This window comes from Alternaria conjuncta, assembly GCF_024043145.1.
Source record: "Alternaria conjuncta strain BMP 0040 chromosome Unknown scaffold_1, whole genome shotgun sequence".
In the NCBI taxonomy this organism is placed as follows: Eukaryota; Fungi; Ascomycota; class Dothideomycetes; order Pleosporales; family Pleosporaceae; genus Alternaria; species Alternaria conjuncta.
In genome coordinates, this window is record NW_026250090.1 from 1,766,443 (window position 1) to 1,789,761 (window position 23,319).

Sequence of the window (23,319 nt, forward strand, 5' to 3'; positions counted from 1 at the left end):
CAAAAGCGGGGTTGTGACACCCTGGCGAAGACTCATCTATGCTTATCATGTAATAAAATGTTTTCGTCTAGAATTGTGTGATGCGACCCACTACTATGATTACTTTTGCTTTTGTTTCTGCACAACTCGATAGCATGTGGCGGATGAAGGTGTTGAGCATGTCTTGGTGTCGCGTGCAGTAAGTCCGCGGCCAATACTTTGACCGCGTCTGTGTAAGAAGGCGGTGAGGTGGATCGCCAATGGCATGGTATCTCCAGGTTTGTGGAGAGAGAACAGATTGATGAGAGGCCTTGTGTGCATTAAAGCAAAGCCTTCTGGTTGGTCAGCGCCCGACGGTAACCCCACATGCGAGCGAAGGCCGGGATCGGCCCCGGTCTGTAGCTTTGCGCTAGCCTGCTCTTTCATATGTCATCGCTCTTCGCGGCAGATTTTTGTCTTCCAAGGTTGACTCACCTGGACCAATCCTCAGCATTAAATACCGCCCATCCTCCACAAACCCTCTGACATCCTCTTTTCCACATCGATTGCCCAACATGTGTCCTCCCACCGAAGAAACACCTGCTACCAACGGCACCAACGGCGCCAATGGCAGCAAGGAAGGCTTCACAGGTGTTACCACCAGACAGAACCCTCACCCTACACACAAGAGCCCGTATGCGCCTGTGGGTGACTTTTTGTCGAATGTCGGCCGGTTCAAGATTATTGGTACGTCATAACGCCTATCTCCAGCGCTATCGGACGCGCACACAGGCGGACCGAAGTTTTGGTATTGAGAAGATAGAAACGTTGCTGACTTTATCTGCGCAGAGAGCACACTAAGAGAGGGCGAGCAATTCGCCAACGCCTACTTTGATCTTGAAGCCAAAATCAAGATTGCGAGAGCTCTTGACAACTTTGGTGTTGACTGTAGGGCTATGCTTCCCGGCGCTTGGCGCGAAATTTCCAGAGACTGACAGCAAATTCAGACATCGAAGTCACCAGCCCTGCTGCCTCTGAGCAGTCAAGAAGGGACTGTGAGGCGCTTTGCAAGCTCGGAGTACGTACTTTATGGCAATGTCTCAGCCGTGAGAACGCATGCTAACGCCTGCTAGTTGAAAGCCAAGATCCTTACCCACGTACGATGCCACATGGACGATGCAAGAATCGCCGTCGAAACCGGTGTTGATGGCCTCGATGTCGTCATCGGTACCTCCGCGTACCTCCGCGAGCACAGTCACGGCAAGGACATGACATACATCAAGAACACAGCGCTGGAGGTGATTGAGTTCGTCAAGAGCAAGGGCAAGGAGATCCGATTCAGCTCCGAGGACTCGTTCCGATCGGACCTGGTTGATCTTCTGTCTATCTACAGCGCTGTTGACAAGGTTGGTGTTGACCGTGTCGGTATCGCCGATACCGTTGGTTGCGCGTCCCCTCGCCAAGTGTACGATCTTGTACGAACTCTGCGCGGTGTCGTTTCCTGCGACATTGAGACACATTTCCACAACGACTCTGGCTGCGCCATTGCCAACGCTTTCTGTGCGCTCGAGGCAGGTGCTACGCACATTGATACCTCGGTACTTGGTATTGGTGAGCGTAACGGTATCACTCCCCTCGGAGGTCTGATGGCCCGCATGATCGTTGCCGACCGCGAATATGTTACCAGCAAGTACAACATCAAGGCGCTCAAGGAAGTTGAGGACCTGGTCGCCGACCTTGTTGAGGTCAACATTCCGTTCAACAACTACATCACTGGATTCTGTGCCTTTACCCACAAGGCTGGCATTCACGCCAAGGCCATTCTCAACAACCCTTCCACATATGAGATCATCAACCCGCAAGATTTCGGCATGTCCCGATATGTACACTTTGCCAGCAGGCTTACCGGATGGAACGCGATTAAGAGCCGTGCTGAGCAGCTTGGCTTGAAGATGACGGATGCGCAGTACAAGGAGTGCACGTCCAAGATCAAGGCCATTGCAGACATCCGCAAGATCGCTCTTGACGACACCGACTCGATCATCCGTACCTACCACAACAACTTGCACGCCAAGGAGGAAGTCCCTCTGCTGCCGGGTATGACAGAGGAAGAGAAGAAGAAGTTTGCCGAAGCTGAGGCCGAACTGAACGGCGTCTCAGAGAAGCGGGAGCTTGATGCTACCGCAGATGCACAGGCCGAGGTGCCCGTTGCCAAGAAGAACAAGACCGCCACTGTGGCATAAGCGCAAGACGCTGTGTAAATATGGGATTTCTGGAGTTGGTTGTTTCCTTTACTACTGTCAGGGGTGTATTTCTTGAGCATATCTGCATGTATTCCGGTTACGGAAAAGTTTATGAGTTTTTGATACCTGGACCGAAAAGCCCAGTGGCATCGGCAACGTGTGTAGCACTGTCAAATGATAGACAACGAATCAAAAGCGCTTGCAAGCCAAAAGTATCTCCTCTAGCCTTGTCAATTTGGCGCGTTGCGGTTTGCCACATGCCTGCCAGTTGACCCAGACCGCGGAGGTGTCCAGGTGGAGACCCTGCATGAAGGGGCGCGTGCACGCTTTCTTCATCGTCCCGACCGCCCCCTCCAAAATACCCCGAGGTCAGGACTTATTCCAGAAGCCTCAATTGCTCTCCCTACGCTCTTGTCACGATTCGCAACCATGGCCACTATCGAGACTGTTACTCAGCAGCCTGAGATCACGGCGGAGAATGTGCTGCGCCTCTTCCCCGAAGTCAACACGGCACTCATTGGGGGATCGCACAACTCGGCCACGAGCGACAGTGCGCTGCAAGGCTATGATGAGGAGCAGATACGGCTGATGGACGAGGTGTGCATCGTCCTGGACAACAACGATATTCCTATCGGCAGTGCGACCAAGAAACTCTGTACGTGGCTCCGCTCGCGACTCGTCGATGGATAGCGACTGACAAGCTCCAGGCCACTTGATGGAGAACATTGATCGTGGACTCCTCCACCGCGCATTTTCCGTCTTCCTCTTCGACTCCCAGAACCGCCTCCTTCTGCAGCAGCGCGCGACCGAGAAGATCACATTCCCGGACATGTGGACAAACACCTGCTGTTCGCACCCGCTGGGCATACCTGGAGAGACTGGCGTAGGACTAGAGGAATCCGTCCAGGGTGTGCGTCGCGCAGCAGTGCGCAAGCTCAACCACGAACTGGGCATCAAGGCCGAACAGGTGCCCATTGACGACTTCAAATTCCTTACACGGATACACTACAAGTCGCCCAGTGATGGCACCTGGGGCGAGCATGAGAGTAAGTTGTGCCACTTGGCCATCAGCATACGGGACGAATGCTTACCATATACTAGTTGACTACATTCTGTTTATGAAAGCCGATGTCGACCTAAACGTAAACCCGAACGAGGCGCGCGACTCCAGATGGGTGTCTCAGGAGGATCTCAAGACCATGTTCCAGGACAAGTCGCTCAAGTTCACACCGTGGTTCAAGCTCATCTGCGAAAGCATGCTGTTCGAATGGTGGGACCATCTTGACTCTGGCCTGGAGAAGTACATGGGCGAGACCGAGATCCGGCGCATGTAAGGCATGCGAAGGAGCTGTCATCAATCTCCCCGCCGCTATCCGAGCGTACCGATCCCCAGATGCTTGGCCGAGACCTGCCCCCATTTCCGAAAGTGAGGCGGTACGTGCATGCAGGCCCGGCCTTTTAGATACCACCACTGCCATTTAATCCAGTCATTGACCATTGCATTGTTCCCCACGCTCATTAGTCGTCATGGCTTTATCGTGTGGACATCAAGGCGCGCTCCTCTCCTATCGTTGCTTTCCCATGACAGTGTGTGACAGTTGATCCATGCTGACCCCGCCGTATGCTATTCTTCAGCTGATTGACTAGTGGAATCAAGCCAAAACGCAGATAACAGTATCGCGGAAGAGTTTCGGATGTTTGCTTTATCATTAGCTGTCAGAGGGAGTAGCCTTGATGGTGGTCTCACTTCTGCGCTTATCCGTTGTGAGGAGGTCCAGCCGAGGTGTGCAGCTCAACCCTTCCTGTTTACCCCACAACCTCTTCCCAGGCGCCCTATGTCACCGCGCTACTCTATCGCCACGTACGTATCCTCGCTACAAGCGACTCGCAAACAAGCTGTGACCTGTGTCGCCAAACGATTGGCAAGCAAGCAACAAAGCAACGTCTTCGTTGAGCCGCTTCGGCCCGACACCAAGTCCAAGGTCACAGGGCGAATGATAACGAAACTCGTATGCTTAACGGGCTAAGCGGTTGGTCCGAAGATAGCTCCCGCATTGAGTTATGTGAAGCATGACCTGTACCTCCACCCGGCGGCGCTTGGTACGCCGATCAAGCCGGGCAGGTGAGGTATATCAAAGTCCAGACTTCCCATCTTCATCTCCGTCACAGACACCCACAGCTTGTCAATCCTCGTCCCATACTACATCAGCTTACTAGCCACTGTGCCCCCACGGCATACGCATCTTACTGCAGCCGAGCTGTGCAATCCTTCACGATACGCAGCTGCTGCCGCTCGACATCAGCCAAGCATCGTACTGCAGTGCTGTCACTGGTCTTGTGACAAAGCTGCCAGCGAGTCAAAAAGCAAAGCCCAAACTCTAAGCAGCCATACATCAACTGCCACCAGTCCACACACACAAAGATTGGCACATCGACGGCCCAGGCGCATACTATCTACGCAAGACACGCAAAGGTTGGTACATCAATAGTCACAGGCGCATACCATCGACGCAAGACTACCTCATCGGACTCACACCCTACGACGTATCTGTCAAGCGTGTACTCAAAAAGGACCTCTGCAGCCTCACACATTGATGTCGGTTGATCTACGTCAAGCCTTCACTTCTTTACGTTACCCTTCTCGAGTCGATACCGTCTCGAGATCGCAGCTCTCTAGAGTCCATACAGGAGATCTAAATCGTCCGGCTAAAACGTAAACACCCACCAACAAGCTCAGAAAAGGTATACCAATGTAGCAGGCAATCGACGGTCACGGCTCCTGCTCAGCCCACGACGACCCATTGTAGCAATCAGACTAGACTAATCACAATTTAGTAGTGTTGTTTGAACTCAAGGTCGTCGTCTTGATATCCCGCAGTTCAAGTGACTAACGTCTCACCCACGCCGAATTCCGTTCAAGCCCTGCGGGGAACACCTCACGCTGGCGAATTCGACGACTGTCCCCATAATTAAACGAAGCGGCAGATCCCATCTGAATACTAGTAGAGGCTTACAGTCGAAACCACAATCATGGCGAAAACATTCTCCCCTGTTGCGCCAGTCAGCTGTAATTATACAGTGGACGCGAAGTCTTCAACCTTGAAGTCGGCTAATATCAGGGTCAATGAAGTACCGGCTAGCTTCAGGATCTTGAAGCCGAAGTCAACTTCTGCTGGCGCTATTGTTCTGCCTCCGCTCACCGACGGCGTTCGCGTCGTTACGGCTGCGGAGTACAAGCAGGCTGCTGAGTGTCTGGCGGAAGCCTTCGGCCAGGACGATGTTGCGAGATACTTCGTAGACGTGCCCGATCGTGCGCACTGGACTGCGGAGCAAAAGTGGGCGCTACATGTTGAGATTCTCGAGTACATAACCTATGCTCACATCCTCAAGGGACTAGTGACTACGGTGGGCGACTTTGAAGCAGTTGCCCTATGGTAAGTCTTGAAGATAACGAAGGCTTCGTGAGCTCACGCATCTAGGATGCCACCCGGCCAGAACATGGACGATTATCTGACCATATTCCGCTCTGGCATGTGGCGCCTCAACTACCGCCTCTCCGCCGAAGGGAAACGGCGCTTCTTCGACGAGTTCATGCCCCTCCTCCACGACACTATGCACACCACGCTTGGTCAGCGAGAGCATGACGCCTGGTACCTTGTTTACCTAGGCACTAGGCCCAGTGGCCGTGGCAAAGGTCACGCTCGTAAACTCATTGAGCATGTAACGAAGCTCGCGGACCGCGAAGGCAGACCATGCTATTTGGAGTCGAGCAACGCCACGAACCCTCCGATTTACAGAAAGTTCGGCTTCGAAGAGACGAGGCAGATCAACCTTCAGAGGGGCGGAAGAAATATCCCGCTGGACATCATGGTCAGGGAACCCATGCAGAGCATGGAGAAGAAGAGGGGCTTGTAGGAGACTGACAGGGCACTGAGGGCATAACACCATTTCAACATGCGTGTCCCGAGCAAAGATGTTGACTTGTGTAGTAGGAGTTTGAAGTATCCTTCAACAGGATCTTGTCTAGAAGAGGCGTAGGCCGGAGTTGTTGAGTTCATTCGCTCGTTCTGCCTAGAATTAAGGCTGTAGTCCGCAACTGCAATTATGATTTTCTGAAGAACGACAAGTGATTGAAACGTATTCCGCAACTTCAACTATGATTTTCCGAAGAGTGATGAGTGATCAAAACGTATTTAGTTGCCAGCGCATCGTATCAGAGGCGGAATCAGAATCCTTGAGTTGAAGCTCTTCCGAAATAAGCTCAGGCTAGAGAGACGCAGCGATAGTTCCAACATAAGCAAAACTCGTTTCACCTACCCAACAGGCCGTGAAAATAGGATGCGCTGACATGACGCCATGGAGTGCGGATCGCAATATCGTGATAAGCCAGATTCGTAACCCATGGTTCCTCAGTATTGCGGGATATGGAATATTGGTTAGACGAGAGATTGGGGTGGAGCATGATAATCGTCGGGTGGGCAGTGCAGCATTGACGACAAATTGCGGTGTCATGAAACGCGGCATTGTTGCCCAGTTGCCAAACATGCTACGCCCTTCATCTCCTGATGATCCGCTGAGGCCGACTCTATAGCTCTGTCTTCTCGCGCACCTGTTCGTAGTGATTGATCTAGCGACTGTCCTCTAGCTTCATCTCAGCAGCGTAATCGATAAAAAAGTGGTGTCGGCCCACTCGCGAATCCGCTTTCTCAGTCCACTCGGCCGCATCCGCAGCGCTACTCAACGCACCCCGCAAGCCTCGCCCATTGCCCATTGCACGCGTCGAGGGCCTGCAGACGGTCATCGTGCAGCCTGCCAGCACATCCGCGCGCAGGTGTTTTGCTGGAGCCTGCCACCCAACACCACGTAATCCCTCGCCCTCGCACCAAGTTCCCCCCTTCGCATTCCCGCTCCCGCCCATTTACCGCCATATACCATGGTTACCCAGCGCCGATACTCGGTCACGGGCCAGACGCCCCCCGACGATGCCGAAGCCATGAAAGCGCGCTCTCCCAAACTGCAGCCTCTGGATACTAGCGTGCAAACGCCCCCGTGCGGGTATTGTGACGGCGCGCCGGAGCTGAGTTCAAACAGCGAGGCCAGCGCGACCGCCCAGCGGAGAGGGAGAAACATGGCCCAGAAGGGCACTATCGTACGCACATCAAGCAAACGATCCGCAACCCAGCTGCCTTCGCCCAGCTCGCCCACGCACCAGCTGCCGCCCAAGATCCCGAGATACAGACTCAACGTGGACATAGACATCAGCTCCGACACAGACACGGATTCGGATGATACGGATCTCCTGGGCGACGGGAGCGACCATGACTACTGCCACGGCGTCGAGAGCCAGGCTACCTCGTTCCCATCGACGCCTGAGCACTCGCAGCCCTATGGCGTGTCGAGCCTGCCCGATGCCACACGCCTGGAAGGGCTGCAACTGTATGCAGAAGAAAGGCCCGACGATGATGAGCACATGGACGACTACGCGCTCTCGCCCTCCCACTCCAGAAATCACAGCCTGAACCGTGTGCAACTCGATGGGTCCAACGACGTACAGAAGGATTGGGCCGCACATATTGCCTCTCACAAAGAGGAGGCTGAGATTGTTCACATGGAAGATGTCCAGGTCACGTCTATCCAAGAAACACACACAACTCCCGCCGAAGACACGACCCCCGCCCCGCCCACCTTCGTCACCCTCCCGCCCGAGATCCGTCACCAAATCTACCGAAACTGCGAGAACCTAGTCATCGATAAGCCCCTCGTATACTGCATCTCTACCTTCGACGGCCAAATGCAGCACGCCCTCGCTTCCGTGTCGCGCCTCGTCCGCTCCGAAGCGCTCGCCATTTTCTACAGCTACAACCTGTGGGTCATAAAAGTCGAGTTCAAGATGATGTACGAAGCCTTCCGAGACTGGATCATTCGGCTGGGCGACGGCGCAGGGCTTTTACGGCTCGTTAGCTTTTCAGTGCGCGGTGCGCTGTTCAAGCCCAGACGGAGCCACACACAGAGCATGCTCATCCACGGGCATCTTGTGCAGCTCGCTCCAGGTGTTATCGGGCCTGCGCCAGCATCGCAGGAGGACTTCTACTGCCCGCCAGACGGTGACGCGAGCTTCAAGATCGATCTCAGTGAGAAGTTTGCTGGTGGAAAAGTGCAGCTCGTTAGGAACGATGGCACCAGCGAGGCGGGAGAACAGGCGAGACTTCGTTTGGGCAGGATGGTAAATGTGCTGTGGGAGAAGAGGCAAGCTGGTACACTCAATGGCCAGGATTGGATTGACATGGTCGATGGCTTCATCACCTTCATCGGGGGGTGGTAACACCAACCTGCGAAGCTGAACAGGCCTGGAGCCTACATCGACGTCAGGCCACCTACTTCACATGTGTTCATGTTAATGTAGGCTGCAGACCTGTTCAGATTTTCTTCTTGTATGGGGTGGTAATGAGGAAGACAGTCCTTCTAGGTGCACACGGTGTTGTGGTATATTGGTTATGTAATGGCGTATAGCATGAGATTCACGACGTTCTGCATGGGCTGGGGCGTTATCTGGGATGTCAAAAGGTTGGGGCAGGGTCATTTATCGAACATTTCGTATCATCTCGTATCATTTCAAAGGGTAATGATGGGGGTTGAAGAGGAGGTAATCGATTTGTAGACAGCTTTTTGCTTGTAGAAATATTCATATACCCCTTTACAAAAACTGCCCTGCAGGCTACATTAAAGATGAAAACAGGCGAAGTAGATGACCTAACATTGATGTAGCCTCCAGGGTGTCCATTTTTTCCTAGGTCGACGTGAACGTGTGCTCGGAAGACGGAAGCCTTTCAGCAAACAACAGGCCATCCTCCACCTTAGATGAGCTGGCGATCCGGGGTCTCGGACTTCTCCTATTCCGGCTGGCACGTGCGTCTTGATAATGAAGAAAAACCTCACGATGCTCGCAAAGTGCAGAGTACCAACCGAAAGAGCGAAATACATTCCTTTCGCAAACTGTCCATAATTGGACTGGGTCACTCCTTCAGTTCCTACTTCTTGTGTTAATACGTTCCTCACAAAGTGTGACAACAACACCAAAATGCGCATCCTCCTGGGCCTCGGCGCCATCCTCGGTGTCCTAACCACCTTGATGTACACGCTAGACTCACACCTGGAGAAATTCTACATCTTCACGCCTTCCGGCCTACACACCCTCTCTCAAGAAGCCATTGCCCTACACGGAAACGACACAGCATCCGTCGTCTCCCACATCGTCACTTCCCTCTCCGCAATCCACGGGCCCCACATCAACCTCGACGAAGAATGGATTTTCAACAACGCAGGCGGTGCCATGGGCGCCATGTACATTATCCACGCATCTATTACTGAGTATCTGATTGTTTTTGGTACTGCGATTGGGACGGAGGGTCATACGGGACGGCATACCGCGGATGACTACTTCCATATTCTCAAGGGCGAGCAGGTGGCTTATGCGCCTGGCAAGGGCGTTTATGGGGCTGAGAGGTATCCGCAGGGGAGTGTGCATCATCTTACTAGGGGTGATGTTAAGCAGTACAAGATGGAGGGTGAATGCTTTGCGCTGGAGTATGCGAGGGGATGGATCCCGCCTATGCTTGGGTTTGGGTATGCTGATAGTAAGTTTCTCTCTCCTTTATTACTCCGATCTCAGTTTACTCTTCAGTTCAAGACTAACTGATGGATAACAGCCTTTTCGAGTACGTTGGATTTCCCAACGTTGTGGAGGACTACCGTGGTTACCGGGCGGGAGATGATTGGAAACCTGATGATGGGCAAGTTGTGAGAGGAAGGCAAACTTTGACAGACGAGAGTTTGTATGGAGTTCACATTTCTTGTAAGATTGAGTCATTGTTCATACTCCTTCTACTTAGACGTTAGAACACGTCAGCACATTATCTATACTGTAGAGCCTACATCAAGACAAAAACATGCAAAGTACGTAACCCAACGTTAATGTAGGCTCTAGACCTGTTTATTTCATTTTTTGTATGAGTTGTCAGCATGCTTGCGCGAGAGAGTGTAGTACTGTGCACAGACGTTAGACACTCCACAGCCAAGCGGCTCTATGACATATGTATAGCTGTCTAGGTTTGATGCACGATGTAGTTCCTTCACTGTCAGTGCCCTCTATACGTCATACCGATCAATGCCGTGTCGGAACTACGGCACTTTCGACCAGACCATGTAACCAAGTTCCTTGATCAGAAGGGCGGAGTTGAATTCCCTGCATGGAATGCGTATAATGGTCATCTGGTAGTTGCAGCTAGAATGCCGTATTCCAGTAGTGTGCTGTGTGTGCAAGGATGGGGAGACACTGCCCAGCGCGGGGAATTTTGACCGTCTCGCAAGCGACGTCTACCCCAACATGTGTGTTGTGAGCATCCTGATTGGCATGGGCTTATGTTGACAAAGACCGCGATATCCGTTCTGCCAGCTGCAAGTGTACACCGAGTATGGCGTCAGTTTAGGCTGAGGACTCGGGATGCGGCGGCTGGAGCCAAGAGGTGGTGGGCAACGGTGGACGAGACTGGCCGGTAGACCTGCTCGAGACCCGATGCTATTATAGGAGGTGCAGAGAGCTAGATGATGGCAGACGATGCTAGTCGTGTCAAACTTTGGGCTAGCACACGTGCTATCGAAAAGCTTTTCTCCAGTGCGACGACAGATGGAAGACGTAGGTGAAAGCATACGGCTGTGACGAAGGGGCTGGGGTGGAGAGCTGGAAGAGGCTGGGCAATAAATCAAGCATTCCGGTTTGGAAGAGCCGTCGTCTCAACGGGCCAATATGGAGGCAGCGAACGAGTGCAGGGGTTGGGCTGTGGCTGTGGCCGGAACACGGGTGCAATTATCGAAATACGATTACCCAGACGCGGTGCGTCGGGGCGTCGAGTGCGTAGGAGGCGTGCCGCGCGCTCCAAGGTGGTCAAGCTGCCGCGAGGATCCACGTCTTTCCCTTGATCGAGGTGGAGGGCCATGACGAGGCCTGGCTCGAGGGTAAGACGGCACAGGATCGAGGGAAGGATCATGATGCGGATTCGGAGCCATGGCGAAACAAGGCTTATTGAGCCTCCTGCGGCGGATCATTCGTGGCTAAGGGTTCGGTAGCCGCTCAGATTGGCGTGGGTGCAGATCTGAGGGAGCCACCACAATTAGAAACGGACACTTGCTCGGAAGAGCTGACGCGTAAATCCTCTTTTCCCAGCACAACGCGCAACGCTGCTGGGTGGACGAGCGAGCAGCGTGGGATGCCATGCCCGCAGCCATGGCCAGCGACCCACTGCAGCGTTTGAGGTCGCGCGTCTCAGACGGGGCTGCTTGGTGTCGCAGCGTCCGGGAGGGCGGCGGCTCGTGATGTCATGTGTTGTTGAGTCTGGTGGTCTGGCGCGTCCTCTGGTGTCGCTCGGGCCGGCGCCACTTTTGGCCCAGTTAGTGACGCATGTCTGAAAGCGTTGACACGCTGCCGCCGCCGTCCACTCATCATCGACCCTGGCTGCATGTCCTGCATGTCGCTCGCTCTCGTTTCCTGTGATAACCTCCCCTGCGCTCGCTTTTCCTGATTGCTAGTTGACTTTACTTTCCGCTGTTTCTTTACTCTTTGCATTCGCTTGCTCCGCTCGGGCTCCCCTCTGCCGCCATGTTGCCCTCGTTATCTGCCCGCAGCCTGGCCCTACTCTCGCTACCCGCCGTGCGCATTGCCCTCGCCCAGTCCATCTCGATATCGCTAGGGAACAGCCCGCCCGATGGCGCCTCCGACTACCTCGACCCCTCGTATGCCGGCTTCGGCATCGAGCCCTCGAACCTCTTTTCCTTCACCGGCAAGGAGGAGCCCAACCAATTCACCGTCAAGCTGCTCCAGAACCTCGCAGACTACTCGGGCGCGCCGCCGCACATTCGCCTGGGAGGAAACACGCAGGATTACATGGTCTTTGAGTCGAGCAACACAAACTATGGCTGGACCTCGAACCCGGACTCGACGGCACAGGGTGCCATTGCGGCCGACTCGATGATCATTGGACCCAACTACTTCGCCGCGCTCGAGCGCTTTCCCAAGGACACGCCCGTCACCTTCGGACTCAACATGGCCTACATGGACGACGACTACGAGGATAAGATCACCGCACTGGCGCAAGCCGCCGTCGACGGCATGAAGAACGTCAAACTGTACTCGTTCGAGATTGGCAACGAGCCCGACCTGTGGCTCCAGAACTCGTTCCGCTCTGCGCCCTGGGACGGAAAGACATATACTTCCCAATGGCTGGACCGCGCCGAGGTCGTCTATGAGCGCGTGCTCAAGGCTGCCAACCTGCCGTCATCCTTCTTTGAGTCTCCTGCGACCGCCTCCACCATCGGGACAACCTTCGAGATTGCGCAACTCGTCGACGATGGCATCATGGAGGGTAGGAACGGCGACAACTTCCTGGCCACCTGGAATCAGCACGACTACTTCTATTGTATGTCGCCTTCCCCCTAATCCACATGCTGTACTAACATGCTGCAGTCATCGGAGTGACCCCCACCCCCCTCACTCTCGACGACCTCATGGACCTCGATGCCACCAACACCCAATTCAAGTACTGGGAGAAGCAGGTCGGAATCGCCCTCAAGACAGACCACCCCTACGTGCTGCGCGAGATGAGCTCCGTTGGGCCAATAGGCATGCCCGGCGTCAGTGACACCCTCGGCGCTTCCCTTTGGACGCTCAACTTCTTCCTCTACGCAGCCTCCATTGGTATCTCTTCGGTCCAGATGCACATGACCGACAACTCCAACGCTAGTGCCTGGCAGCCCATCCCCATGTACGGTCGTGAAACCTCGTTCGTACGACCGCAGTACTACGCCCATGCCGCCGTCGCACAGATTGTCGGCAACGGCAACGGAACCACGCAGATTGCAGCTCTCTCTACCAGCAACGTAGGTGCTGCGTACGACGGTCGCATCCGTGCGTACGCCGCCTACGCAAACGATCATCTGCAGTCCATCACTATGATCAACGCTAAACAAGCCAATGCGTCTTCGTCCGACAAGGGCAGCTTCACGTTCAACCTTAACCTGGGCTCTGCACACGCCAATAAGGATGTCTTCATCTCTTACCTCACAGGTCCTGGCGCAGAGTCGCAGACAGATATCACATGGAACGGCATGAAGTACGACGACATTACCGGCGCGTCCTCAGTCACTGACAACACTGTCACAACCACCAAAGCCGACGGCAACGGCAGGATTTCTGTTCCCGTCCGCGACAGCCAAGCTGCAGTAGCAAACATCGGCTCCCAGATAGGCACCAACGCCGTCCTCAAACCAGACGGCACGCAGGCGAAGAAGAGTAATGCCGCTTCGACCCCGACCGGCGGGGCCAACTACGCAATAATAAGTGGTCTGTTGGCCATGATGGCGGCATTCATCGCCGCGTAATGGCAGGTGTAGCGAGCCATATTTTCCTTTGTCAATCAACCCAAGCATCATGGAATTGCATATGCATTATGACGGCGTTCTTCTTGCGATAGCAGGCTTTTCATCCGCATCATTCATGGTCAGGATACTCCGCCTCATTGCTTCATCTGGGATTTGGATTAATCGGTCATGCGGACGGGGATCATTAATGACACGCGACACAAAGACTTTTTTTTCTTTTTTTGTTGGAACAGGATATATAGGCGCGATGACGGCGCCTGGAGTGTATATACACGGTTTCTATTGCATCAAAGCCAGCACACGCTGTACCCTGATGGTTAGATTCTAGATTTCTAGAACTGCAAATCTCATACCTGATACCCTTTCATGATCATTGTTCCGTTCAAAATGGGCTTACAGCTTCGAACAAACAAATAAGTCGTGCTTGTATTGCAACACCTCGTGTGAGATCGTCGTGAGACGCAAGTGGAGATGGAGTTAACTAAGCTTTTCAGGCTTCCAGTCTTACCGCGGGGTCGGGATCGGAGGTTGCAGCAGGTACCGTTGCCGCGCCCGCTTCTGGCGCGCGGCGTTGGTGGCGAACATCGTGGGACGCCCTGCGTTTTGACTTTTTCTCGGTAAGCTCGGGGCAAGGGATTGCCAGAGGCAGAGTACAAAAGCTTTGTTTTATGCAGGCCAAGGTACCTGCGTAGTCTCGGAACTGTTATGGGTAGTGAGTGTATTTATAGTTGGTTTGGTGTGAAAGAAAGAAGTGTAAAGGTACCTAGGTAGCTGCGGTCTGGTCAAAGGGATGCGAAGACATGGATTAATATCTGAATGGGCGCGAAACCCACGCCATGTATCGTTAGCAACCTTGGAAGTGTCGTATTCGAGGGCAGCCTTTGTCGTGCTGGTATCCTCTCCAAGGGAATTGCTCAATACCTAGGTAGTTAATACCCTACAGCCTACATCGACGCTACGTCTTTCTACCTGCATATTGTTGTTCTAACGTAGGCCTCAGGCTTATTTGAAACATCTCTTGTGTAAGGTGATAGGAGGAATGTATCCCTAACATCTATATATGCTTTGATTACTACTTCCTTTGACGTTGGCGCTATCGTCCTTGTGGGCGAGGTGCTACAACCGGTAGCTGAAAGCTCCTTTCATACTTCCAGCGCATTTGTCCAACTTGTACGTTGTGATTAGTGCAAGATCAGGCCTACTATCGCGGGATACATATCGGCGCAGAAAGTGAAAATGCAGGCTAGCTGATGTGAATGATAGGCGTCATGCTCTGTTTCTCTAGAAGCAGTTCAAGGAGCATTACCAAGGTAGTTATAATTCTGGTTACTCAAATTTGGAAGACCACATTGTACTATGACTTTACTCGACGGTAAAACCGTATGACTCTTGGCTCGTGATGCTGACCGTTGTGCAAGTGAGACAACAGACAGGGGAATCGCGATGCCATGGTTTTTCGGATATGGCGATGTTCATCGAATCTCCGGCAGGATGATGGAGACGGGCGACCGTGCCGCACAACCCCAGTAAAGTCACCCTCACATGGCGTCTGCAGGCTTTGAGACTTCCACGTCTCGATCTTCGTGTGGCATCCGATTCATATCGTCCCCTTCAAATCTTTTCAGACTGAGCAAGAACTGGCATAGATACGCGTGTTCGATGCGCCGAGGCCGGTCACAAGGATCCGTGACGTCACGGCTATCTGTGCGCCCAGCCTCAACCTCACATTTTCTGCTTGACGCTTGCGTGCCGAATTCCCGAGATCTAACTACGGGGCTGCCCGTCGTTCTCTCATTAGGCGCGTAGATGCCAGGATCGCCACTAATTACCTGTATGACGAAATGCGTCCGGCACTCTTTCCGCAATGTTTGGGAAGAAGGTGTCATGGCACGAATCCTGGAATGACTACCCGAAGCAGGGCCCCCAGCATTGTCAACACCTAGTCGCGTCCTTCAGGTATCACCAAAATGCGATTCCGCGATAGAACCCACACGACGTACGAGAGCGAGGATGAGAAGCCACCAGCGGAAGTCGGGCTGCGCGATCGCATTGTACATTTCACATGGTATGTCGACGCGCCGAGAGCATTCAGATAACAAACTCACAATACCGCAGGCCATGGTTCGCATGCACCATGTCGACAGGAGCGCTAGCTGTCGTTCTCGGGAACACCCCGAACAAATTCACTGGCCTACAGACCATCGGAAAGGTCGTCTTCATCTTCGACCTCGTACTCTTCGCCATCTTCAACGCATGCATGTTCGCGCGGTTCTTACTCGTCCCCCGGAAGCTCCTCGGATCGCTACATCATCCAGTCGAAGGCCTTTTCTTCGGCACGTACTGGGTCTCCGTCGCCCTCATACTCAACTGCACGTACATCTACGGCAACCCATCGACCGGGACATGGCTCACCAAGGCGCTTGAGATCACATACTGGATGTACTGTGCCGCAGCATTCCTCGTTGGCATCATCCAGTACTCGCTCTTCTTCCGTCTCGAGCGTCTTAACGTTGGCGATGCCGTTCCGGCTTGGATCTTCCCAATATACCCTTTGCTGGTTGTAGGCACGCTGGCTGGGACTATACTTCCTGCTCAACCTGAGAATCCCAGCTGGAAGATATTCATTGGGGCGATATTCTTTCAGGGGCTTGCGTGGGTCGTCTCCTTCCTGCTCTACGGGCTCTACATGCAGCGCCTCATGACGAGTTCTCTGCCCTCTCCCACCACGCGACCAGGAATGTACGTTTCCGTTGGTCCAGCAGGTAAGTCCATACCCGATAGATCAATACTTCCAGTGAAGATTCTAACAGCAGTAGGTTACACTGCTGCCGGACTCCTCTCCCTTGCAAACCAAGCGCCGTCGCTCGTTGCCGAAAACTACTTTACGAACACCGTAGTCCCAGACGGCGAAATCGTACGCATCATTGGCATCATGTCCGGTCTCCTTATCATACTGTTCGCATACTGGTTCTTCATCATAACAACGATCGCCGTCATAGTGGGATCGCGTAGGATGTCGTTCTCGCTAAACTGGTGGGCATTCATTTTCCCGAATGCAGGACTCACGCTTGCAACGATACAAGCAGGAAAAGTATTGAACAGCGAAGCCATCAACGGTATCGCGAGCGCATTGACCATCCTGTTGGTTATTATGTGGTTTTTCACGGCAGCCTTCTGCATTCGCGCCGTGTACCTCGGACAAGTCTTATGGCCAGGCAAGGATGAGGACAAGACCATGGAGAGGTTAGCATGGGGTTGGCAGGACAACAGGGGAAACCCAGAGGCTGGCAAGATCAGGCCTTAATGTTTAATGTTGAATGCTGGATACAATGGTGTTCATTGAGCGTGGCGTAAGGTTATTGGAGCGTTGTAATATAGCATGATACCCTTTCGAATTGCGAACTGTTCTGCAAGCGTGAATTGATCCAGCTGTCTATGAAATCGGGCTTTACAAGCTTCACGAGATCGGGGCTCACAACACGAGGTGCACAAGCTATACTGTTTACGCCGCTGACCATGTGGACCATGGGGACTGGATAATCCAGGCCGTTCGGGATCTGGGGTGCGTTGGCGCGTTCTGGCTTCTTCTAGTAGGCTTGGTGCACTTACCATGTGACCTCGTATTGGACAGTTGGAGTCGAGCGGGATTGCTTGGATCCAAGGATTCCCGCCCTCATAGCTGCTGCGACAGTGGATAGCCCTCCTCCACAGGAGTGACGTTTCATTACAAAGCTATTGTGCCCTCGCCCGAACGCTCCAGAGTCATCAGAGCCTGCGGAACCAGAGTTGATACCAAGTTCCACCCCCTCGGAGGACTGCCAAGTCGTGCATTTGCTTAGTGCACACTCGTTATCGTGAACTACTTTGTCCAACGCTGATGGTCTCTTCCCAGAGGCAAAATATGTGGTCAGTCATTCTAGGCGAGCGCCACGGTTCAACAGAACTACACAGAACCATACAGAAGGTCTCGGCTGCATTCTCGGCAGCGCCCAGGATTGCCCAGCCGAGGGCGTTCAACGGGAAAACACCACCAGCCGTCATCGCAAACCGTGCACATACCATGGTCGTCCGCATGTTTACGATCGCTGCAAACATCGACTGTCGAGGCACTCGGTCAATATTACACTGTCGGTGCTATGCAAGTCCCGAACGCGACCTTAGTCACCGGCCGGACATAATTGTTAAACTCTAAAAAGTGAATAATCGCGAGATGTGTAAACGCCGATCTTCCGAAACCCAGCGGCCCTCACAATACCTAATTCCTTATCACCCTCCACTTCAACACCATGCATCATGCGCCTGCCTAGAATTACACAACGATAACCATCGCATGGTCTAGACCCCGCGGGCAAGGCGACTTCGTCTGGCTAACTACTAGTAGCGCCGCCTACGCACTGCTTGGCCGGCTGGCGGAGAGGAAATTGGTGCGGGGCTTCCTTGTCGACGCACGTATCGACCACTTATCGCCGCTCGTCGGACACAACGGAGCGGCATGGTAAGCTGCTCGGGGAGACTTGCCACGCGTTGCGCATATCGTAGGCCGAATCAGCGCCTTGGGCTGACACGGCGGAGCTGGCGTTAAGGCACCCTTGTGTGATAGCGTGCTATAATTGGCTGCGGGAGTGACGGGTGGGCCATGCGATGCTTGGGTGCCGGGGATAGGGTTTTGGGTTGGTGGCCTGGGTGGGTGCATGGGTGGAGTTGGGGTTTGGGATGCCGCATGAGCAATGGCATTCTCAGGTGAGCCGTGGGAATCTGCGACAGTATATAGGCAGGCGGTATCCCCACATGAAGGGAGACACACAACATCGCAGATTTCCTGTATCAGACCCCCAGATACCAAATACATCAAATTATCATCTACTCTAGTCTATCAGACACTACCACCCCACGACTACAATCACACACCTCACATGCAACCCATCCTACCAACAACCATGTCTTCACCCGCAACTCAATACGTCTACGTCCCCAACCTCGTTGGCGGACAGATGCTCAGGATCCCCATCGAGGACGTCGAAGCCGAGGGCCAAATCTCCATTGCCCAGCAGCCCATCGCGAGCCCAACCCTCTCTTCACGATACGTCCGCGACTCGTCACCATCGCCAAGCATGGAGAGCGTCGACGACACCGACGAGTAATAAACTCATACACCAAGGCGACGCACGAAAGACGAAGAAATGACGGCAAGCCTTGCACTGGTCTGGCAGTCCAGCAAGGCGGAACTAGCTAGCAGCGGACAGTCGTTGCCAAGCAGCCTAGTCGCAGCCTCGAATCCCCCACGAGTCAAACTCAGGGAGGACTGACATCATCGCCCCCATACCCTCACTGCAATCGCAACACTTCTTCCGAAATGACGACAGTCGGTGCCGTTGGTGCCGAGATGCCACCGGAGAAAACTTTCACATTGCGTGGAGTTGGCGTGTGGGGAACACGGCAAGCAAGGAGAGGATCTTTGGCTTGGCTGGAGTTGGAAGGAAGCTTGGGGATGTGCCGATCGGAGATGGATAGGGCAGGCAGGCACGCGTTGGCTTGGCGTGTGGATCTGGGATGGATCGATCGGTAGTCTTGGTTACTTAATGTCTATTAACTAATTTTTTGTGGTACTTTTGGTCACTTGATCTTTTCTATGCTGCATGAGGATGTGAATTGCCAATTGTGAATTGCGGTGTGCGTGCCTGTGCTCTGCATGCATTGACTTTGGGATGGAAGAAGCAAATGGAAGTGATGTTCTCTTTCCTGCATATCTTTCATTTCCGGTGTGCATGTGAGACGTGTCGTGTATTATGTGCATCACGATGACGGGGAAGAGTAGCAGTGGTGCCGAGCCAACAGATGACAATACGTTGACAGCATCCAAGGATACCTTCCTACATCATCATCAATAAGGGCTTAATGTACTCTAGGGATGTTCACAAAACTTGCAATGAACTTAGGTGGGAAACAGGTGGTACACTCATCCAGAACGAGCTTTTGGCTGAATCGAGATAACTTGGAAGAACAAGTGCTTCCTTTTACATGGCCACCGGCGCTTCCATGCACGCTAACCAAGAACAAAACTGAACAGGCCTGCAGCCTACATCAACTCAAAACCCTACAAGATAGGTGACTTGGAGTTGATGTAGGCTCTAGACCTGTTCAGCTTTTTTCTTGTATGAGGTGCATGCATAGTCATATGACATATCATCTCCCTGTATTCGTCTCCACTCCCCATGTTATCCTTCATGCGTGACGTGTTCATCAGCCGTAAGCTCAATCCAAAACTCCAAATCATCCGTTGCCGTGGACCTCGCTGGCATCGTCACTTTACCTGCCCACGTACCTTCCTTTTCTATCCAGAGGCTTTTCATCTTCAGATACACACGTAACACTTCACGCTGAATCGCTTGTTGCATCTTTCCCATATCCGCGGATGTGATGGCGGTATTATCGCAAGGTCGGCGAATGTACTGATTCATGTCCAAGTCTGCCCGAGCTGCGTCTCCCCAATCGCCCTTTTCCGGGTCTGGGAAAGCCAGGTCGCGTATGAATACCTTGAAGTATATGGTTAGTCGGGTAAGATACTGATGGTACCGCGGCGCGGGAAAGAAGATACCGCCTTGCATGGCTAGTGGGTCGCGGAAGAATTTGGGTGATATAGAAGACGTTATGTGAGGTAATTGGATGTTCGCTGTCGATGCTGACTGTGCTAGTACGCTTTTGCGGATGTAGCACTGAAATGAATTCCTTGCGTAGAAGAAGCTAGCAGCTTCGTCGTGAAGTTGCGTACATGTTCTCAGTAATGCGATGCCCACAATTTTCGTATGTATCATAGGAGATAGTACGATGCAGTCTCGGGGTTTCAGCAGATGGGCGTAAATGCAGTTGCGCAACTCCGGCGGGATGCTAAGCAAGCTGTGTTTCTGAAGATCGACAGGGACACTCTTCGAGACAGTGCGCAATCGTCGTGCTGATTCCGTGCTATGATCTCTATTCGAGCAACGGTGCGTCCTTTTACTGATCTGTCCGGTCAGCTGTAATGGTGTCGGCTGCGCGACTGCAGTTGGGCGTACAAGACCGAGTGCTGACGAAGCTTGGTTTCCCATAGCAGTAGATCTGTAGATCAAACTTAGTACGGATGCAGAATAAGAGCGTCGCGTGGATCGTTTCTTCTCTCGCACTTAGAAAGGGCATATGGGTGTCGCCTTCTCACGAACCCTTAGGTAGGCATGCGCTGGATGCAGTCACCAGGGAAGCATTCCAAGGCAGTGCGTTGGATGCATTGTTGATAGCTAAAGTGGATCTTGTGAGTTAACTGGAATCTTTTCAGTTCCCCAAGGATGTGAACCATTCGTTTCTCGGCCTTGCCCGTCGCGATGATGAATTCGCTGTGTGATCTGTACTCTCGACGCTCGACAGACAACCTTGGAAGCCGCGAGGTCACATCCCATGGCTTTGCATTGACTATCGAGAGCTGTTCTTATGCAATTGGGGCTTCAGAAGATGTTAATGACATACAAGTCATCAGCATCAATATAACGAAGAGGGTGAGAATGTGAAGGGCTAGAGGGGCTGCTGGCCGGTTGAGCGACCCAGACAACCTTGGAACGCACGGACGGCTCACCAAGACACTCGTCTCGTCATTATGGACGAACTTTAGTCCGTCAACACCCTCACGTCACAACCTACAGCGCTGGCAAAGCACTTGCGATACAATGGTACTATCATGAGCATTCTCGTTTCTCTCGGGCGCCGCGAGCGCAGGACTAACTAGGTGACGACGAATGGCCGTCGCGTCATTGCCTCCCTAAACCAACTGTCGTCTACGTGCGTGTCATCGCACACCAAGACGATATCTTGCTGTCATTCGTGTCATCATCAAAGACGGAGGCATCCCTTGACACGCAAACCAAACAAAGCCGACACTCACCTCGGGATGTGGGCCACGTAGCGTTCACACCACCCGACGTGGAGATCAGGTTGCTCGGGACAATGCGACCCATACGGATAGTGACTGACCATGTATTCGCAGCTCGGGTTAATTCTTCTAGAAGACCTAACACACTATCATGCATCCACAAGATGGCGCCAAGTCTGGGGTCAAGTCCGGGGTGGAATCTGGGGTAAACACCTCATCAGTTGTACAGCCATCAACGGCTCTAGGTCTTGAAGGGGCTTGAGGCTTGCCAGGCCTGATTATATTATCATCTTGGCTCTTAACCCTAGGTAGCTAGGTCGACCGGCTCCACATCTTACTCTCGACTTTCAACGTCGCCATGACCCGAGGTCGTGGGTGCATATTGTGCTGGACAGAGAGGTCAACAATGGGTGTACTGATGAGCTATAAAGACCAGCAACAATAAGCTTAACAGTGTTCAACCTCAGCCAGGAACGCAGACACCACGACATCAACCATGATCGCTTTCAACACCATCGTCGCATCTCTACTCTCCATCTCATCTTTCACCACCGGCAGTCCAACAGGACGCCAGGCACCCACCTACCTCAACTGGAAGACCTTCAAAGCCAACGGCATCAACCTTGGTGGATGGCTTGCCCAAGAAGCCGTTATTGACCCAGCCTGGTGGTCGCAGAATTGCGGAACCACGACTGATGAGTGGACCTGCTGTGCCAAACTAGGATCGCAATGCGGTCCTGTTTTGGAGCGTCGCTATGCTACGTTCATCACACCCGCCGATATCGACAAGCTAGCCACTGCTGGTGTGAACGTCTTGAGGATCCCCACAACCTACGCTGCATGGGTCAAGGTTCCTGGCAGTAACTTCTACAGCGGCGGCCAAACTCGGTTCTTCAAGAACATCGCATCCTACGCAATCGCAAAGTACGGCATGCAAATCATCCTCGACATTCACTCCCTTCCTGGTGGAGTGAACGGTATGGGCTTTGGTGAAGGCGAAGGCCGCTTCGGTTGGTTCAATAACGCCACGAACCTCGACTATTCCCTACGCGCTGTCGATGCAGCACTGGCCTTTATTCAATCCTCTGGCAGTCCGCAATCATACACTCTAGAGCCGATCAACGAACCGGTGGACAATCGCGACATCACAACCTTCGGCACACCAGCCGCGTTGACAGACAACGGTGTCGCATGGGTACAGAAGTACATTGACGCGGCTATTGCGAAAACAGCAGCCGTCAATAAGAACATACCCGTGATGTTCCAAGGCAGCTTCAGAGGTGAAGCGTTCTGGTCTCCCAAGTTCCCAGCGTCTACCAATCTCGTCTTCGACGTACACAACTACTATTTCGCTGGCCGCCCAACAGACTCTGATACCGTGAGCGCAGACATCTGCTCTGATGCCAAGGCATCGGCAGGAGATGGCAAGTTTCCTGTATTCATCGGTGAATGGTCGATTGAGACGGTGGCGGACAACAAATTTGCAAATCGTCAGAAGAATCTGAACACCGGGCTGTACGCCTTTGCAAAGTACACTAGGGGTAGCGCTTACTGGACTGCGAAATTCTCTGGGAATGTGCCGGTAGCTGGCGAGGGGGTGCAGGGAGACTATTGGAATTACTCGGCTTTTATCGATATGGGTATCGTTAAGCCTGGTGAAGGCGCGAAGTATTGTTCCTAAAGGGTTGCATATGTAGATCAGCCCAAACATGACTTCATGTAGCGAGGAGGCCACACTGAATCGTGGGCACGTAGTTATGTTCGATAGCCGACCATATAAAGAATACATTC

The 23,319-nt window shown here is 53.1% G+C and overlaps 9 protein-coding genes across 9 annotated transcripts; all 9 read left to right on the top strand.

Moving 5' to 3' along the window:
- Nucleotides 1-533: 533 nt before the first annotated feature.
- LYS1 (Saccharopine dehydrogenase) lies at nt 534-2,201 on the top strand (the record flags this gene model as incomplete). The annotated part of the gene is made up of 4 exons (XM_051464940.1): nt 534-705; nt 808-906; nt 966-1,036; nt 1,092-2,201. The coding sequence occupies 4 exons, from the start codon at nt 534-536 to the stop codon at nt 2,199-2,201; spliced, it is 1,452 nt and encodes a 483-aa protein (XP_051331461.1).
- A 429-nt stretch (nt 2,202-2,630) lies between these two features.
- Nucleotides 2,631-3,535, top strand: IDI1 (isopentenyl-diphosphate delta-isomerase idi1; the record flags this gene model as incomplete). Its single annotated transcript, XM_051464941.1, has 3 exons — nt 2,631-2,856; nt 2,909-3,247; nt 3,303-3,535. The coding sequence occupies 3 exons, from the start codon at nt 2,631-2,633 to the stop codon at nt 3,533-3,535; spliced, it is 798 nt and encodes a 265-aa protein (XP_051331462.1).
- Nucleotides 3,536-5,231: 1,696 nt separating this feature from the next.
- J4E85_000652 (uncharacterized protein) lies at nt 5,232-6,116 on the top strand (the record flags this gene model as incomplete). The annotated part of the gene is made up of 2 exons (XM_051464942.1): nt 5,232-5,635; nt 5,681-6,116. The coding sequence occupies 2 exons, from the start codon at nt 5,232-5,234 to the stop codon at nt 6,114-6,116; spliced, it is 840 nt and encodes a 279-aa protein (XP_051331463.1).
- A 1,018-nt stretch (nt 6,117-7,134) lies between these two features.
- Nucleotides 7,135-8,523, top strand: J4E85_000653 (uncharacterized protein; the record flags this gene model as incomplete). The annotated part of the gene is made up of 1 exon (XM_051464943.1): nt 7,135-8,523. The coding sequence occupies one exon, from the start codon at nt 7,135-7,137 to the stop codon at nt 8,521-8,523; it is 1,389 nt and encodes a 462-aa protein (XP_051331464.1).
- Nucleotides 8,524-9,279: 756 nt separating this feature from the next.
- Nucleotides 9,280-10,002, top strand: ERG1 (Squalene epoxidase; the record flags this gene model as incomplete). Its single annotated transcript, XM_051464944.1, has 2 exons — nt 9,280-9,835; nt 9,908-10,002. 2 exons carry the CDS (start codon nt 9,280-9,282, stop codon nt 10,000-10,002), a joined length of 651 nt encoding a protein of 216 aa, XP_051331465.1.
- A 1,851-nt stretch (nt 10,003-11,853) lies between these two features.
- On the top strand, nt 11,854-13,631 carry J4E85_000655 (uncharacterized protein; the record flags this gene model as incomplete). Its single annotated transcript, XM_051464945.1, has 2 exons — nt 11,854-12,670; nt 12,718-13,631. The coding sequence occupies 2 exons, from the start codon at nt 11,854-11,856 to the stop codon at nt 13,629-13,631; spliced, it is 1,731 nt and encodes a 576-aa protein (XP_051331466.1).
- A 1,967-nt stretch (nt 13,632-15,598) lies between these two features.
- On the top strand, nt 15,599-16,935 carry J4E85_000656 (uncharacterized protein; the record flags this gene model as incomplete). The annotated part of the gene is made up of 3 exons (XM_051464946.1): nt 15,599-15,696; nt 15,747-16,393; nt 16,448-16,935. The coding sequence occupies 3 exons, from the start codon at nt 15,599-15,601 to the stop codon at nt 16,933-16,935; spliced, it is 1,233 nt and encodes a 410-aa protein (XP_051331467.1).
- A 1,633-nt stretch (nt 16,936-18,568) lies between these two features.
- Nucleotides 18,569-18,772, top strand: J4E85_000657 (uncharacterized protein; the record flags this gene model as incomplete). The annotated part of the gene is made up of 1 exon (XM_051464947.1): nt 18,569-18,772. The coding sequence occupies one exon, from the start codon at nt 18,569-18,571 to the stop codon at nt 18,770-18,772; it is 204 nt and encodes a 67-aa protein (XP_051331468.1).
- A 3,252-nt stretch (nt 18,773-22,024) lies between these two features.
- Nucleotides 22,025-23,209, top strand: J4E85_000658 (uncharacterized protein; the record flags this gene model as incomplete). The annotated part of the gene is made up of 1 exon (XM_051464948.1): nt 22,025-23,209. One exon carries the CDS (start codon nt 22,025-22,027, stop codon nt 23,207-23,209), a length of 1,185 nt encoding a protein of 394 aa, XP_051331469.1.
- Nucleotides 23,210-23,319: the final 110 nt, after the last annotated feature.